The sequence below is a fragment of the Podarcis melisellensis genome (genome assembly GCF_964234715.1).
Source record: "Podarcis melisellensis genome assembly, chromosome: 2".
Taxonomy (NCBI): Eukaryota; Metazoa; Chordata; class Lepidosauria; order Squamata; family Lacertidae; genus Podarcis; species Podarcis melisellensis.
Window position 1 is genome coordinate 7994330 of NC_138529.1, and position 16730 is coordinate 8011059.

The 16730-nt window shown below is 46.7% G+C and overlaps 1 protein-coding gene across 1 annotated transcript; it reads left to right on the forward strand.

Annotated features, from left to right (window-relative positions):
• Positions 1–693: 693 nt before the first annotated feature.
• LOC309362993 (keratin, type II cytoskeletal 6A-like) lies at positions 694–15715 on the forward strand. The gene is made up of 9 exons (XM_081899070.1): positions 694–1818; positions 5231–5445; positions 6624–6684; positions 7068–7163; positions 8669–8833; positions 9709–9834; positions 10922–11142; positions 14176–14210; positions 15067–15715. The coding sequence occupies exons 1-9, from the start codon at positions 1297–1299 to the stop codon at positions 15339–15341; spliced, it is 1716 nt and encodes a 571-aa protein (XP_081755196.1). The 5' UTR covers positions 694–1296; the 3' UTR covers positions 15342–15715.
• The last annotated feature ends 1015 nt before the right edge of the window (positions 15716–16730 follow it).

Here is a 16730-nt window from a genome sequence, read left to right on the forward strand (position 1 = left end):
GTTCGGGATTTAGCTAACTGTCATATTGCCAGAACGTTACCATGAACATTTTGCTTGTGGAATGATCCTAGGGAAAGTTACCTGAGGGGCCACAGATATTGTGGGGCCTGGACCCCAAAGCTGCAATTTAAAATGTTTAAGACTAAGAAGTAAATTCCTCAGCTTCCTATATGTGGAGAACAGGGCATGGAACAGATGTTCATAGGGCTTTAGCATAAGCTTTCCCTCATCTACAATTTAAGAGACTACTCATCCCCCAGAACACCAGCATCTTGAGTTTCCAGAAGAGCAACTGGAAATAATATCAGTCTTGTGGATGCAGCTCTCCTCACCAGTTCTCTTTTAGTAATGGATGCTTTTGAATTATGGTGCTGGAGGAGACTCTTGAGAGTCCCATGGACTGCAAGAAGATCAAACCTATCCATTATGAAGGAAATCAGCCCTGAGTGCTCACTGGAAGGACAGATCCTGAAGCTGAGACTCCAATACTTTGGCCACCTCATGAGAAGAGAAGACTCCCTGGAAAGACCCCGATGTTGGGAAAGATGGAGGGCACAAGGAGAAGGGGACGACAGAGGACGAGATGGTTGGATAGTGTTCTCGAAGCATGAGTTTGACCAAACTGCGGGAGGCAGTGGAAGACAGGAGTTCCTGGCGAGCTCTGGTTCATGGGTTCACAAAGAGTTGGACACGACTAAAAAACAACAACTTACAATGGTCAGTTTATCTAACCCTGCCAGCCTGCACAAATTCATGCATTCAAGCTCTGCAGAATTGCCGGTGCTTGAGAAAGTTACCAGCTCTTGGCCACACTTTCTGACGCTTAGGTGTGCCCATCCCTGCCTTCAATTTAGGGAGGACAGTGAAGAATAGGCCGTCACCTTCACAGAATTGAGTAATTGGCTTTGCCATGAGATATAGCACCGGCCTGCTTTCTTCTCGTTCTCCAGCTCAAGTACAAATTGAACTCATTAACAGTGCCAGTCTCCAACGGAGGCCAGGGAAGGTGGTCATTATCTTCAAATGACAAGCAAGCCTTGCTGAGACTCTTCCATTCATCCTTTTGTGTATGGGTGTGTGTGGCATGGCAGGGTGATGTCACCACTCAGAAAAGCCGCAGGGCATGCCCAGCCCCATTAATCAGAAAGATGATCCATCTTAAATCATGCAACCAATCCCACTTCCTCCAGAATATAAATAAAAAGAAGAGCCCTTAAGTCCCAGGGAAAGCAAGTGCACCCGCCTCCGTCTCATCACCTATCTCTGCTCTCTCTTGCTCTCTCCACGCCAGTCAAAATGTCTCACCAAACTTCAGTGAAGATCCAGAGGAGAGGCTTCAGCAACTCCTCTGCCATCGTGCCTGGCTGTGGCCGCACCAGCTTCACTTCACGCACTGTGACCAGAGGTGGAAGCTGTGGTGTTGGTGGTGCTGGTTTTGGTAGGGTCAGTGGTGGTGGTGGCGGCGGCTTTGGCAGCCGAAGCCTCTGCAATCTTGGTGGATTTAATAGGGTCGCAGCGGCTGGTGGTGCTTCCAGCATCGGTTACGGTTGTGGTTATGGTGGTGGCCTTGGCAGTGGATTTGGGCTTGGTGGTGGAGCAGGTGGCAGCTATGGGCTGGTTGGAGCTGGCTTTGGTGGTGGGAGAGGCGGTCCCGGCTTCCCTGTTTGCCCACCTGGCGGCATCCAAGAAGTGACCATCAATCAGCAGCTGCTGGCACCTCTCAACTTGGAGATTGACCCCAACATACAGAGAGTCCGCAAAGAGGAGGGAGAGCAGATCAAGACGCTCAACAACAAATTTGCATCCTTCATTGATAAGGTGAGAAGTCAGATTTCATGAATGCCTTATCCTGCGACCCTTGAGTTGTTTCAGACCATTCAGTCGCTTTATTTCTGCTATTCTCCTTCATTCTAGCTCAGGCCACTATCACCATTTAACACAGGCACTACCAGGCATGTGCTCAGTGTCACAGAGCTGTCAACTTTTTACTGGCCGTGCTTTTGATTCTGAGAGCAGCACTTTCTGCAAAATTGTTGCAGCCGATCCCTTTTTGTTTGTTTGGTTTGCCATGGACCTAAAGTGATCAGGAAATCTTCTGGAGATGCGATTGTATTATGCCTGAAATTAACGTGGCTTCAAGGCAAATTTGCAGATTCTTTCTTGGGAGGAGCATCTGAGCACTCAATAATTTCAGTAAGATTCCACATAACCCCTTTACTTGGATAACAGTTTCAAGTTGCTGTTAGGCACTTGTCCAGGGCTGGTAAAATAAGTTGGAAAGCAGAGTCCAGAAACGTGGAGGGGTGAAGCAATTCTACCCCAGAGGGTTTGCATTTGATGCAGAAAGCAGAGCTGGAGGGAGAGATGACTCATGGTGAATAGCAGTGATGGATAAAGGTAAAGGTAAAGGTACCCCTGCCCGTACGGGCCAGTCTTGACAGACTCTGGGGTTGTGCGCCCATCTCACTTAAGAGGCCAGGGGCCAGCGCTGTCCGGAGACACTTCCGGGTCACATGGCCAGTGTGACATCGCTGCTCTGGCGAGCCAGAGCTGCACACGGAAACGCCGTTTACCTTCCCGCTGGTAAGCGGTCCCTATTTATCTACTTGCACCCGGGGGTGCTTTCGAACTGCTAGGTTGGCAGGCGCTGGGACCGAGCAGCGGGAGCGCACCCCACAGCAGGGATTCGAACCGCCGACCTTTCGATCAGCAAGTCCTAGGCGCTGAGGCTTTAACCCACAGCGCCACCTGTGTCCCAACAGTGATGGATAGGAGAGTCAAATAGCAGCACTGAAGATGCATGCAAGATGAGCCTTGAGTGGTTCACGGAGCTCATTCATTCATTCATTTGCTCACATTCGTAATTTGCCTCATCCCAAAGTTTGAGTGCAGGTAATAATATATTAAGAGTGATTGTATTAACAGCCTGATCCTCTGCAAGCTTGCTTTGAAATAAATCTCAGTGTTCAGTGGGACTCACAGGTAAATGTGCTCAGTAATGCACTTAAGAGCCTCATTAAAAGTTAAATCAAATCAACTAAAACACAATGCAAAAAAAAAAAAAATGTTATTTGCAATTTTACCCCACTTTTCCTCCAAGTAGCTCAAGGTGAAATGCATAGCCCAGCAATCCTATTTTATCTTCACAACAGCCCTTGGAGGTAGGTCAGATTGAGAGATATTAGCATATTGCTAAAAGAGCCCTTAATACAACTAGTGGTCATATTAACTGTGGCCTAAGATCAGCTTTTTGGGGACGCAGGTGGCGCTGTGGGTAAAACCTCAGTGCCTAGGACTTGCCGATCGTATGGTTGGCGGTTCGAATCCCCGCGGCAGGGTGAGCTCCCGTCTTTCGGTCCCAGCTCCTGCCTACCTAGCAGTTCGAAAGCACCCCTAAGTGCAAGTAGATAAATAGGTACCACTTTGTAGCAGGAAGTTAAACGGCGTTTCTGTGTGCTGCGCTGGTGCTGGCTCGCCAGAGCAGCTTCGTCACGCTGGCCACGTGACCCAGAAGTGTCTTTGGACAGCGCTGGCTCCCGGTCTCTTAAGTGAGATGAGCACACAACCCTAGAGTCGGACACGACTGGCCCGTACGGGCAGGGTTACCTTTACCTTTAAGATCAGCTTTAGAAGCCTTGCCATTAAGATAAATAGACTGGCAGGCACCAAAGACAGGGTCACTTCAGCCTTGGCTTATGGAATTTATTTCTAAGGGATGTGTGATTGGCCTTCTCTGTGCCAGTCTTCAAAAAGGCCTTGAGGATAAACTAAGATTGTTTCATTCATGCCACTGCTGGGTTCTAGAGCATTTATTTTAGTTTATAGAACTTTGTGGTTATTTTTATGCTAGGCTAAACAGCCTTTAAGAGTCACCTAATTCATACTTAACTGGCTTTTTGTTGTTTCGATTTTGGAATTGGTTGTTTTATCTGCCATACGTTTGTAAGCTTCCTAGAAATTGCATCGTCCTGTAAGGCAACTTGAGAAACCAACAAATGAACAACATAAATAAAATGGAACATAAGTCTTGTTACCTGAACGATTTGCAGGAAACTAGCTTTTAACTCCTTTTGTTGTGCATGATCTAGGATGTCCTTCCAATCAACTGCAGTAAATACCTCCAGTATTTAGGCTTAGATTAATGCTTTTCAAGTGTGACCCAAACTGTTGAAATTAATGGCCCAAATTAATGTCACCTTCCCAGCCCTTCTTTCTTCCTCAGCAGCAGAAACACACAAATACCAACACTGAACAAACATATGTCCCCCCCCCCATTCTTCATGTGAATATACCTAGGCAATAATAAAATTTAAACATGAGATACAGGAAGGGAACACAATTTAGAAGGGGCAATGTGGGAATCTGTTTCTTCAAGGGTCCTTCAATGGTGTGTTGCTGGCAAGCAAGGAAGGAAGGTCCTCATTACGAGACTAACCCAGGCATGGGCAAACTTGGCCCTCCAGATGTTTTGAGACTACAGTTCCCATCATCCCTGACCACTGGTCCTGTTAACTAGGGTTGATGGGAGTTGTAGTCCCAAAATGGCTGGAGGGCTGAGTTTGCCCATGCCTGGACTAACCCAATAATATGTCAGGACTCACCTGTAAGGAGAGACTCACACTTAGGAAAAGAGGAAGCTGCCTTGTATTGTGTCAGGACAGTGGCCCATCTACCTTAATATTGTCTACACTGACTGGCCGTGGCTCCCTGGGGTATCAGATGAGGGGCATGCCCTTTCCTACCTTAGGATGCCAGGAATTGAACCAGTAGACCATCTCCAGGCAGAGCAGTTACTCAGCCACAGAGCGAGGGCCCTTGCCAGTTTGTGAAACACTTGCTTAGCATCCCCATCGGAGTGTGACTTTTGTTTCGTTGTTTAGTTGTGTCCGACTCTTCGTGACCCCCTGGACCAGAGCATGCCAGGCACTCCTGTCTTCCACTGCCTCCCGCAGCTTCGTCAAACTCATGCTGGTAGCTTTGAGAACACTGTCCAACCATCTTGTCCTCTGTCGTCCCCTTCTCCTTGTGCCTTCCATCTTTCCCAACATCAGAGTCTTTTCCAGGGAGTCTTCTCTTCTCATGAGGTGGCCAAAGTATTGGAGCCTCAGCTTCACGATCTGTCCTTCCAGTGAGCACCCAGGGCTGATTTCCTTAAGAATGGAGAGGTTTGATCTTCTTGCAGTCCACTTTTAGAAATGGTTAATGATGCTGTAGGTCTTTCTGCTTCCAGGTGCGTTTCCTTGAACAACAGAACAAAGTGCTGGAAACAAAATGGACATTGCTGCAGGAGCAGGGCCAGAAAACAATCCGAAACAACATTGAGCCCCTTTTCGAAGCTTACATCAACAATCTGAGGAAACAGCTCAGCTGCCTGGAAAGTAACAAAGGAAGATTGGCTGGAGAACTGAGCAACATGCAGAACCTAGTTGAGGACTTCAAGCACAAGTAAGCCTCTCTCTTCCTCTCAGTTTGTTTTCTATGTCTTCCTTCTCTTCTGCATCTCCTCCCCTTTCTGCTAACGCCACAATTCACACAAGTAAACAGCTTAACAGCAAAGCGTGTTCTCCTTCATGGAGAGCACGTGTTGCGGTGGGGTCTGCTGAGCCACCCCTCTGTTACCAGGCAGGGTCTCTAAAGATGGCCTGGGGCAGTGATTGGTTCACTGGGTTGCTGGGGTAAAAGTTATGTTGCAATTTTGGTGGGAGGGGTAAAATGTTTAAATACTCTGCACGCAGCCTGGAGCTTTTTCTTTGCTGTGTGCAACGGATCACCCGCCCACCCGCCCTTGAGTAAAGGGGTTGTTGCATTGACCTTGCTATGCCTGTCATGGGGTCGTCTGCTGTTGGGGCAGGGGCTTAGTAGGAATTTTGTCCATCTGCCTGATTGGCTGGGCCATTTGGTTTTTGCCTACTGCATAGCAAATCGTCACAACTTGTAAGGTTGCGGTTAGGCATTGGTTATAAATTGGTGGAGGAGGGGTTAGGATAGGCTGGGCCTGCCCCTCCATGGTTGCTGCGGAAAGGGAATTCCGTTAAAGGAATCCTGGGGCTTGCCACCTTTTCGTCCAATCCCTGGAATGGGACTAGGGCCGGCAAGCCTTCAGGGAGCATGCGGAGGAGAATTGAGGGTCTGTGACTCAGCTCCATTTCTCCCCGACTTGCTTTCCCCCGCACTGTCTTTCGGTGGTGCCCGGAAGTCAGTCCTGTCCCCAGGCGGGGGGACAGATAGTCTTAACCAATGCCTAAACAACCACTCACGGTTTTGTATTTAAATAAAGTTGTGGCCAAAATTATGCCATAAACCTTAAACAAAAATTAAGTGTGCGTTGTGAGTTATTTGTGGGGTGGCTTGGGGACCTCGACACGCAACTTCAAATGCAACATGCACCATGTGGCAGTCTGTGCATACACAGCATTAACATCTGCCATGTGGTTTGACCACATGGTGGATTTTGACAGGCTTGGTTTACAAGCCGCTCAGGTCTTTTCTTTGCCAGGTGGTGCAGATTGGCCCTTTGTGATCAAGAATAACCTCTTAGATACCATCAGTGCCATTCCAAACTTCTTGAAGCATTGCAGCCATCTCTTAGTTGTTTTTCCTCTTTGTCTGTCCTGCCCAAACAGATATGAAGATGAGATCAATAGGCGTACAACTGCAGAAAATGAATTTGTCACCCTCAAGAAGGTGAGTGTCTGTAGATAGCCCATGGGGAAATAGTTTTGCTGTGAGGGGTAGTAGTCCTTTGCTATCATATCCCACAAACCCTGCAGACACGAAGTCTAAAATATATTTCTACAAAGAAAGCTTTAATCATTCACAGTTGCTAGGCCACAGTCCTTTGTTTTTAAGAGACACATGTAAGTGTGTGTGTGTTGTTGTTCACAAAATGGATATATCACTAACTGTTAGTGATGTAACTGGCATTAGCCAATAGGTGTCCACCACAATCATGCATCTGTACCCCACAGAGCACACTCAGGCTAGTAAGCAATCAATTTAGGAGCTGGATCACCCTGTCTTATGCTATAACTTTAGACTGTAGTTCAACAATATCTTCTTTTTTTCAGGATGTGGACACCGCCTACATGAACAAAGTAGAGCTGGAAGCCAGGGCAGATTCCTTCAATGATGAACTCAACTTCCTCAAAGCTCTGTATGAAGCGGTAAGGATCACACCTATTCACTTTAGCTGAAGTGTTCTGTGCTGTACGTTTATTAAACGTGGACTGCCAAAGAGGCCATCTAGCCACCTGCCTTGCTATTCAGCTAGAAAAAGAGCCCCGTTTCAGAACCTCCCATGGATAATAAGGACAAAATGAAGGTTTATCCATGGGCTTTTGTTGTCTCTCAACTAGAGCTGCCATCCATTTTGCCTAAAGTGTAATTTTGAAGCAAAGTCTAAAGATTCTGGTTGGGTGAAAAACAACTTTGGAAGAAAGCAATTTCAAAGGAAGCAAAAGAGAGAGAAAGGGAATACTACCAAAGTTTATCAGAAGGAATGAGATTTACCTTTTACATCCATAACTTGCTATTAGGCTTCAATTGCTAAGGTAAAAAATAAAATAAACACCTGAGTGTATTTTTCTGGAAAATTACAAGTTTTTTTAAAAAAATGAGAGTGAATTTCTTAAAGGGATCCTGAGCGCCCCTCTTTCAAACATATTTATATGCTAGAGATAAAATTATTACTCCTGTGAAAGGGCAAAAAATGTTGGAAGGGACTATAGGATCACACCTTTAGCCCCCCCCCCCCAATGATATGAGGGTTTGTCCTCCCAGCCCTGCCTCAACATTACTCACACATTGAGGGAAGATCTGAAGGGGGGATGTCTGAAAATTCATAGGGAGTCCCCATGACAGTGGCGTAGCGTGGGGGGTGCAGGGGGGCCGGCCGCACTGGGCGCAACATCTGGGGGTTAGGGGGCGCAAATCCACGGGTTAGGGGGCGCAAATTACTTGCCTTGCCCCGGGTGCTGACAACCCACGCTATGCCACTGCCCCATGAGCCAGGACTTGGAGTGCACAGAGTTCCAACTCACAGGGACAGCCTGTGTGCAGCTTCCCCACTTCAGAGCTGGTTCACATTGGGATGCAGGAGATACAATGGCAGGGCAAGCACACTCAGTCCCTCTATTAATCATGCAGAACACAGAAAACCTGGACCCAGAGGTGTTTTTGTGCTCATGGTGCCTCACTTCTTGGCAAGAAATGTATGCTGATGTTATGATCCTTTGTGAATTCCATGAGAGACTCATCTTCTTCCCAGCATACCATAACACTAGTCTGTCCTGCTAAATTTGAATGGGTAATGGAATTTCAAGGGAACAGACAGAGCTAAGTTGAAAGTCCAGGAATTATAGGGTGGGGTTTGAGTGTCCTGTACAGTGCCTTCTTTTAATTGCCTATGAATAATCATGGCTCCGATCCCTGCAATCCATGTGTGTTCTATCTTCTTATGTTTTAAAAACCTATTTTCATTTTTAAAAAAAGAAAAAGAAAACAGGTGTTTTGGAAGCAGAATGAGTTACGTGTACGCAAGTTTGGTTGCTTGCGTAACTCCTTACAGCTGAAGGATTCGCTTGGAGCACAGTTTGGGCTGGGAATTTGCAGAGGATGCAGAATTCAGTATTATATGGCTTTGATTGAGATGTTGCTGCCTCAACTACAGGAACTTGCACAGATGCAGACACAAGTCTCTGACACTTCCGTGATTCTTTCAATGGACAACAACCGCAGCCTGGATCTCGACAGCATCATTGCTGAAGTCAAAGCTCAGTATGAAGACATTGCAAACAAGAGCAGGGTGGAGGCTGAATCCTGGTACCAAAGCAAGGTAAAACATCATAAAGGAGCTAGGCTTATTTTCAAAGGCCACTGAAAAATTGCTTCCAAACCACCCCTTCTTCCTCACTAGTCTCCCAAACTCCTCCCCTTTCCTTTAAATTAGATTTACTTGGCCAGGGAACCAACAGCATACTCAGGTCTTAGGGAAGGAGGGAGAGCTGATCTCTCCCTCCCTTCTTCAGTGTGCTGGTAGAATGCCAGAAGAAAAGCCACCATGACCCATGGAAATGTATTTTACCCAATGAGTATTGCAGTGATAGCACATCTAGCATATACTCATGTACCGGGCTTTTTTGTGACAGTACTCACCATTACAAGGTACCAACACCACTTCTTTGCTGCCCATCACAGGTAAAGGTAAAGGTAAATGACCCCTGACAATTAAGTCCAGTTGCGAACGACTCTGGGGTTGCAACGCTCATCTTGCTTTACTGGGAGAGGGAGCCGACGTTTGTCCGCAGACAGTTTTTCCAGGTCATGTGGCCAGCATGACTAAGTGAACCAGAGCAGCACACAGAAATGCCGTTTACCTTCCTGCTGGAGCGGTACCTATTTATCCACTTGCACTTTGACGTGCTTTCGAACTGCTAGGTGGACAGGAGGAGGGACCGAGCAACGGGAGCTCACCCCGTCGCAGGGATTCGAACTGCTGACGTTCCGATCGGCAAGCCCTAGGCTCTGTGGTTTAGACCACAGCACCACCCAAGATTTTATGCTGGTACTCAGAGCATTTTGATCAATATTTGAGTCCCGGCACCTGATTTTTTAAAAATAAAAAAGCACCCCATATGTATAGAAAATAAGAATGGTTGCTCCAAATGGAATTAACCTAATGTTGCTGTGTTTGCTTTCTGCCTATATTAGTATGAGGAACTCCAGGCTACTGCCGGAAGACACGGTGATGACCTTCGCAACACCAAGCATGAGATTTCTGAACTCACCCGACAAATCCAGAGGCTGCGAGCTGAAATTGACAATGTGAAGAAGCAGGTATGGCCTTGCTGGAAAATACGAAATGTGAAAATGTGTTTAGAATTCTTTAAAGGAGAACTTTAAATGTGTTGGGGGTTCTTCCTCCAAGGGATACGAGAGAGAATTTCCATAGGAGAACTTTGGTCCAATACATAACTTTTTATCTAGGCTTTCCATGACTTTTAAAATTGGGTCTTGTTACTCAATCCCAGTATTTATCTGCTTTTATAATACAATTTTACATTGCTTGTGTTTTATCTCTGTTTTTATAATACTGTTTTGTAGTTTTTATGTTATATTTTTGCATATCGCTTGGAGATTTTTAAATATTAAGTGGTATAGGTATGTGTTTAAGTAAATAAATAAAATAGAGGCAGGAGAGTTGCTCAATAGCATCTCATAATCATACAAAGTGGCTGATTATTTATTAAGTGCAGTCGGTATCAATGGTGGTTTATGGAATAACATAAGGAAGCAATAGGTCTTTCTTGCTCCAAGGAGCTTGCGTGCCAAGGCCACATGCCCCACAGTTCCCCATTAATTAATAAACACACCAGCACATGTATTTAGGATTATGGGCTAAAACAGGTCACAACTTTATTGGTTACAGATGTGAGCAGTTTGGCTTAGGCATTGGGTGATACCAGGCTATATATTGACTGCAGGGAGTCAAACGAAGGGTAAACCACCAGATGGGGGAGGCCTATGACTTACATCAAATAGGTGCACCCCAAGGGGTTCCCCTTGGGGTCATGGCATGGTCCTAGCTCACGCCTGGGCTTTGGACAGGTTCCACACCCCCAGATCCCTTTAACAGGATACCCTTATCGAGGAGGGACAGGCGGAGGCTCCAGGCTCCCCTCCCTTAAACAAAGGCTTACCCAATGCCTAACTGCCACTCAAGCCCAAATGGCTCACCACCAACACCCTCACACCTGCAACCAACATCTCAGAATAAGGTCATGCGAAATGGCTGATTATTTATATGCTGCAGTCGGTATCAATGGTGGTTTATGGAGTAACTTAAGGAAACAATAGGTCTGTCTTGCTCCAAGGAGCTTACCATTTAAGCTAACCAGTCTTTTCTCTCCCTACCTGCAAACAGTGTGCCAATCTTCAGGCAGCCATTGCGGAAGCAGAAGAGCGAGGCGAGCTGGCTCTCAAGGATGCAAGGCAAAAGCTTGCTGAGCTTGAGGATGCTCTTCAGAGAGCCAAGCAAGACATGGCCAGGCAGCTGAAGGACTACCAGGAACTGATGAGTGTCAAGCTAGCCCTAGACATTGAGATTGCCACCTACAGGAAGCTTCTGGAAGGAGAGGAATGCCGGTCAGTGAGATACAATCTTTGCAACCTTGTACACATCCCATATTTTCTCCAATGTTGATAAATCTAAGATGAAATCTCCAATGTGGGGCATTCCAGATGGTGCTGGACTCCAGCTCCCATCAAGCCTGACCATCGGCCCTGCAGGCAGGGACTAATGGGAATTGGACAACATCGGAAGGGCACCACGCTGGCTACCTCTGCTAATGATCACTGCGTACAGAAGGGAGAGGTGATAGCTCTTCATCTAAACCAGGGCTTTCCAAACCTGAGTCTCCAGCTGTTTTTGGACTACAGTTCCCATCATCCTTGACCACTGGTCCTGCTAGCTAGGGATTGTGGGAGTGTAGTCCAAAAACTACACTCAGGTGTCCAAAAACTACACTCAGGTGACGCAGGTGGCTCTGTGGGTTAAAGCCTCAGCGCCTAGGACTTGCCGATCGAAAGGTCGGCGGTTCGAATCCCTGCGGCGGGGTGCGCTCCCGCTGCTCGGTCCCAGCGCCTGCCAACCTAGCAGTTCGAAAGCACCTCCGGGTGCAAGTAGATACATAGGGACCGCTTACCAGCGGGAAGGTAAACGGCGTTTCCGTGTGCGGCTCTGGCTCGCCAGATGCAGCTTTGTCACGCTGGCCACGTGACCCGGAAGTGTCTCCGGACAGCGCTGGCCCCTGGCCTCTTAAGTGAGATGGGCGCACAACCCCAGAGTCTGTCAAGACTGGCCCGTACGGGCAGGGGTACCTTTACCTTTACCTTTACCTAGTCCAAAAACAGCTGGAGACCTGAGTTTGGGAAACCTTGATCTAGACCAAGCGTGGGGGTCCTTAGGCCATCCAGATGTTGCTGAACTACATCTCCCATCATTCCTTCTCATTGGCCATGCTCATTGACTGATGGGGGTGTGGTAGTGGTTCAGCAACATCTGGAGGGCCAAGGGCTCCCTACAGCTGGTCTCAGTGAAGAACTACCTCCTCTGTCAGAACACAGAGCTGATAGTTGTTCCCTAGTGCAAATTGGAATTCCTACTTCAGGTCTACCATTATACCATTCTGATTGCAACGCAATTAAATGATATTAAATATATCCTCCTTGAGTAATCTTAAGTGCCTGTCTGTCTTGGAGCCCAAATGAGGGATAACTTGTCCTCAGTCAACAATAAAGTATTGTCTGGTGTGCTGCTCCAGTGGTTTTCCCATGTACAGCTACCAAAGTCACATGGAACAGTCAGGCTTCTCAATTTTACTGTCTGGTGGGAATATCATAGAACAGTAGTTTTCAACCAGTGTGCCTTGGTACCCTGGGGTGCCTTGAATGATGGTCAGGGGTGCCGTGGGCAACACTGCCTCTGTCCCTCTTTCCTCCTTTTCTTATGTGTACAAACACAGATATCAGTCCGCTATTGATTGCACCCCATATGGAATGCTTTACAAAAGGAAGCCATATGTAAAACATTTCAAAAATTTTGGTTCAGAGGTATGGGTGCACACTTTGCAGAACAACAAATTGAGCAAACGTGGTGAACATGGTATTATTCTGGGTTATGAAAAAGGTTCCTATCATGTGTTAATCACTGACACAAAGGCGATTAGGCTGACCAGAAGTATGGATTGAAATCCAAAATGGGACAGAGTTGGCCTTTTTCAGTGTCATCCCATTTCAGATGATGATGGTGCAAAAGCAGTTAAGAAAGAGGCAGATTCTGTTGTTGATGATAATGCTGATGCCAACATAGATTCTGATGATGACACAGATTATCCAAGTCCAAAAGCCTCTCTTAAACAATCAGATGAGTCTGACACTGATTCAGACACAGCACCTTCATTTACATTAGGTCGTCATTCTCCCATCTCTGCCTCCAAAAGTCTTGTGCAGCTGTTTGTTGCAGCGGCCCTGGCTACAAGCTCCCCAGGCAAATGGTGCCTCTGGGGCTGGCCAGGGGGTGCTGGTTGCCAGGAGATGAGGCGGCCTCAGAGTAAGCAAGCAAGCGGGCGAGGGAGCCCAGCCAGCCAGTCTGCCAGCCCTTGCTGTTGGGGATGGATGGACAAATGGGAGGCTGTGCTGGCCTTGGTTGTGCTTCCTGTGTGCAATGCCTGCCTGGGAGCTGGGTGGCTGGCAGCAAAGGGAAACCTCTCTGCCATGCAGGCCTGGTTGTGCCTGCTGCTGCCACCGCCGCTTCCTCCCAGTGTGAGAAAGGTGCTGGCCTCATGTTCACTGCTAAGGCTGGGGACAGCCTCTTCCCAGGTCCCTGTGGGACAGCAGGAGAAGGCACTTCTCTTTGGGGCAGCAGCTCAGAGACCAGGGGTGCTGGCAGCTGCTTCCTGGGGAGAGGGGAGAGGAGGCTAAGGGAACACTCCACAAGGGAGGATGTTAGAAACGGATTAGGGACTGCATGCAAGGGGTGACATAACTGAGCTGCTGAGGCTCTGAGTGTGTTTCTCCACAGGGGAGCCACAGAAAGAATGTAGTTGCTCAAGGGAGCTGTGGACTCAAAAAGGCTGAAAAATGGTTGTGGAAGACCAGAGGAAGTTGTGCGCACTGCTTTACATGCCACCTAAGGGGGCTTGCAGGGACGCGGGTGGCACTGTGGGTTAAACCACAGAGCCTAGGACTTGCTGATCAGAAGTTCGGAGGTTCGAATCCCTGCGTCGGGGTGAGCTCCCGTTGCTCGGTCCCTGCTCCTGCCAACCTAGCAGTTCAAAAGCACGTCAAAGTGCAAGTAGATAAATAGGTACCACTCTGGAGGGAAGGTAAACAGCGTTTCCGTGCCCTGCTCTGGTTCACCAGAAGTGGCTTAGTCATGCTGGCCACATGACCCGGAGGCTTTATGCCGGCTCCCTCAGCCAATAAAGCGAGATGAGCGCCGCAACCCCAGAGTCAGCCACAACTGGACCTAATGGTCAGGGGTCCCTTTATCTTTACCTTTAAGGGGGCTTGCAGATTTCATCACAATGAACTGCACAATTCTGCTTCTTTTCAAACTTGCTCCAGTCGTTCCGTCTGGGCTTGAATCCTTACCACCCTCTTTTTGTTTTCTGACAGCCTGGCTAGTGATGGAGCAGGAACGGTGAACATCTGTAAGTATCCTGGGGAAATGTTTATAGCTTTGCACGTTGGGGAAGGGATGAAATAAATGATGCCTTGTTTCAGTTCACATTTGGAGGGCTGCACATAATGCTTCCACTCACCCATCTCGCCATGCCTCCTCTGTGCCCACATCTGTACACTGTAAAGCCCTGAATAGCTCTGCCTATCCATTTGCACAGCTGCTGTTTTGATGCAACATCTTGGGCTTTCTCTGCTGGTGCAATGCTGCAACTCTCAAAGCTGCTTTAACAGGTTGTTCCCAAACGTTGCATACAACTCAGTGTTTTTTGCCCTATTCATTTTGTGCATCTGAAAGTTAGCCATTCATAGGGACAGATAAGAAACTCAATTCATTTAATATTTAAAGGTGAAGCTACCTAATTCACACTTTATGAACAATTCTCAAAGCAAAACACAGTCACCTTTCAAAATCTGTATTTTTCCTACTTTTGCAATGCAGTTCTCCAGCCAAGTAACATGTGCAGAAATGCATATTCTGGGGGAAAGTGTGCACAGAAATGCATATACATACTAGTGAAAGTAGCACCCAGAAATGCATCCCATTGCGGAAATATGCTTTGCAAAAAATGTCAGTATTAGGCAAAATTGCATGCAAAAGTAGAGAAATTCACAACGAAATGCTGGTGCATTTTCACTAGCACTTTTTTAAAAAAATGCAAACTGATGTGGAAATGTGGAGTAGTGAATTAAAAAATTGGAAGAATGAGAAAATGAGAGAGCAAGAACAGACAGATTTGCCCATTCCTACTCATTCATTCAACCCAGACACAGACAGACTGATGTGCTCTCCATGAGTCTTGATGACGTGTCCTTTCCCTTTCATAGCTGTTGTCTCTTCAACCATCGGACGTAGCGGTGTGGCCGCTGTTGGCAGCGGTCTTGGCTATGGAGGTGGATGCAACGTTGGCTATGGAGGCGGAAGCAGCCTCAGCCTGGGAGGAGGTAGCGGTTTTGGAGTAGGAGGAAGCTGTGTGGGCCTTGGGAGTGGACTTGGTGCTGGAGGAAGCAGCTTCAGCTCTGGGAGTGGAAGAGGCGTCGGAGGCGGCAGCTGCTCTAGCGTGAAATTTGTTTCCTCTTCTCAAAAATCTTACAGGTGCTAAAGCTCAAACTTCCTTGTAGTCTTTGAAAACAAAAATGTAACTTGTGAACCATGTCTCCCCTAGGCCTCCCTCTAGACAGTACACACACTTATTGTGAGTGGATTGTTCAATACCATCCTTTTGTTTGATCACATTTGGGGGAAATGTAAAACTCTACTTTTCAGATGATCTGTGTTGTAATGGGCTCTCTGACACCCACAGAGTTTGCACCAATTTTTAATCTTGCTTCACCTCTCCACTTCATTGTTGATGTTTTCCAATCAGAATTCTAAAGTTTCAAATTTTGTATAAACCAGAGCAACATTTGTTGGTTCTTGCTTTAATTCTTTGATACCTGACTTCACTTTTTTTGGGTGTCTGTGTGTGTGTGTGTTATTGTGTTCAATAAAATGCATTGTTCCAGTCCTTTTGAATGTACACCAGTTATCTCAAATAACTTGAGCACTCGCACAACAGGTTGAAAGTTTCTGAAGTGCTTTCCATCTCACTATTCTGGACAACAGTTCTGGGAAAGAGGCCAGTATTAGAGATGTTGCAGGTGTTGGTGTGGGGGGGGAGGGAAGGGGTTAAGGTTGAGGCAAAAGTGGCTTTCCTAAGACTATCTGTTGGATGAGTTTATAAAAAATTTAACTAGGTGCTTCCTAGAATGAATGCAATTTCCATTCTGACCTGTGTTCATCACAATCAGCAGTTTCTGGCCCAGTGCAGTTAAATTCCCACTAAATGCTACATTGTCACTGTCTTCTATTGAATGTAAGTCATTTAATTTACTCCAGTCTAAAGGAAATGTCAAAAAACATTAAAAAGTCAATGTATCATTTGTGGGCTTAGAAAAAGGATGTGAACGAATACCAATCATATTCACTTATCTTTTCCTGACCACAAATACATGAACTGCAACAATTTCCACTTCCTTTCCTATTTTTGCTGGAGTTCTGGCATCCCTATTTTTTAGCTCCTCTTGGCTGCTAAGCCAGCCTTCTGCAACGTGGTGCCCTCCAGATGCTGTTGGACTACATCTCCTATCATTCCTGATTATTGGCCATGCAGGCTGTGGTTGATAGGAGTTATAGTCTAGTCTAAAACATCTGGAAGTCACAAAATTGGCGAAGGCTAGGCTAACCTATAATAAAATAGATAGGGAGGGCTATCACATTTCAACCCTAATCTTTTAGATTTACACCTGGACTATTATATGGAGCAAAAATGATTGAGGCAGCAGAAGGCTTATTCACAATGCCACATAAATTATTTGGTTTAAAATTATTCATCATTAAATTAAATTCTTGAATACAAGGTTGTAGCCTTTCAGACCTTTCCCATTGGTTGGGTCTGCATTGCTCCCAAGGGGGGAGGAAGGAGTCAAGAGACACCAAGGTTTGGGTCAGA

What these genes read in the sequence shown, in the direction of transcription:
- LOC309362993 (XM_081899070.1), top strand. Translation starts at nt 1,297, where the DNA reads ATGTCTCACCAAACTTCAGTGAAGATCCAGAGGAGAGGCTTCAGCAAC. An exon ending in AATTTGTCACCCTCAAGAAG is followed by an intron (nt 6,685 to 7,067) that starts GTGAGTGTCTGT and finishes TCTTTTTTTCAG; the next exon opens with GATGTGGACACCGCCTACAT. An exon ending in AATCCTGGTACCAAAGCAAG is followed by an intron (nt 8,834 to 9,708) that starts GTAAAACATCAT and finishes TGCCTATATTAG; the next exon opens with TATGAGGAACTCCAGGCTAC.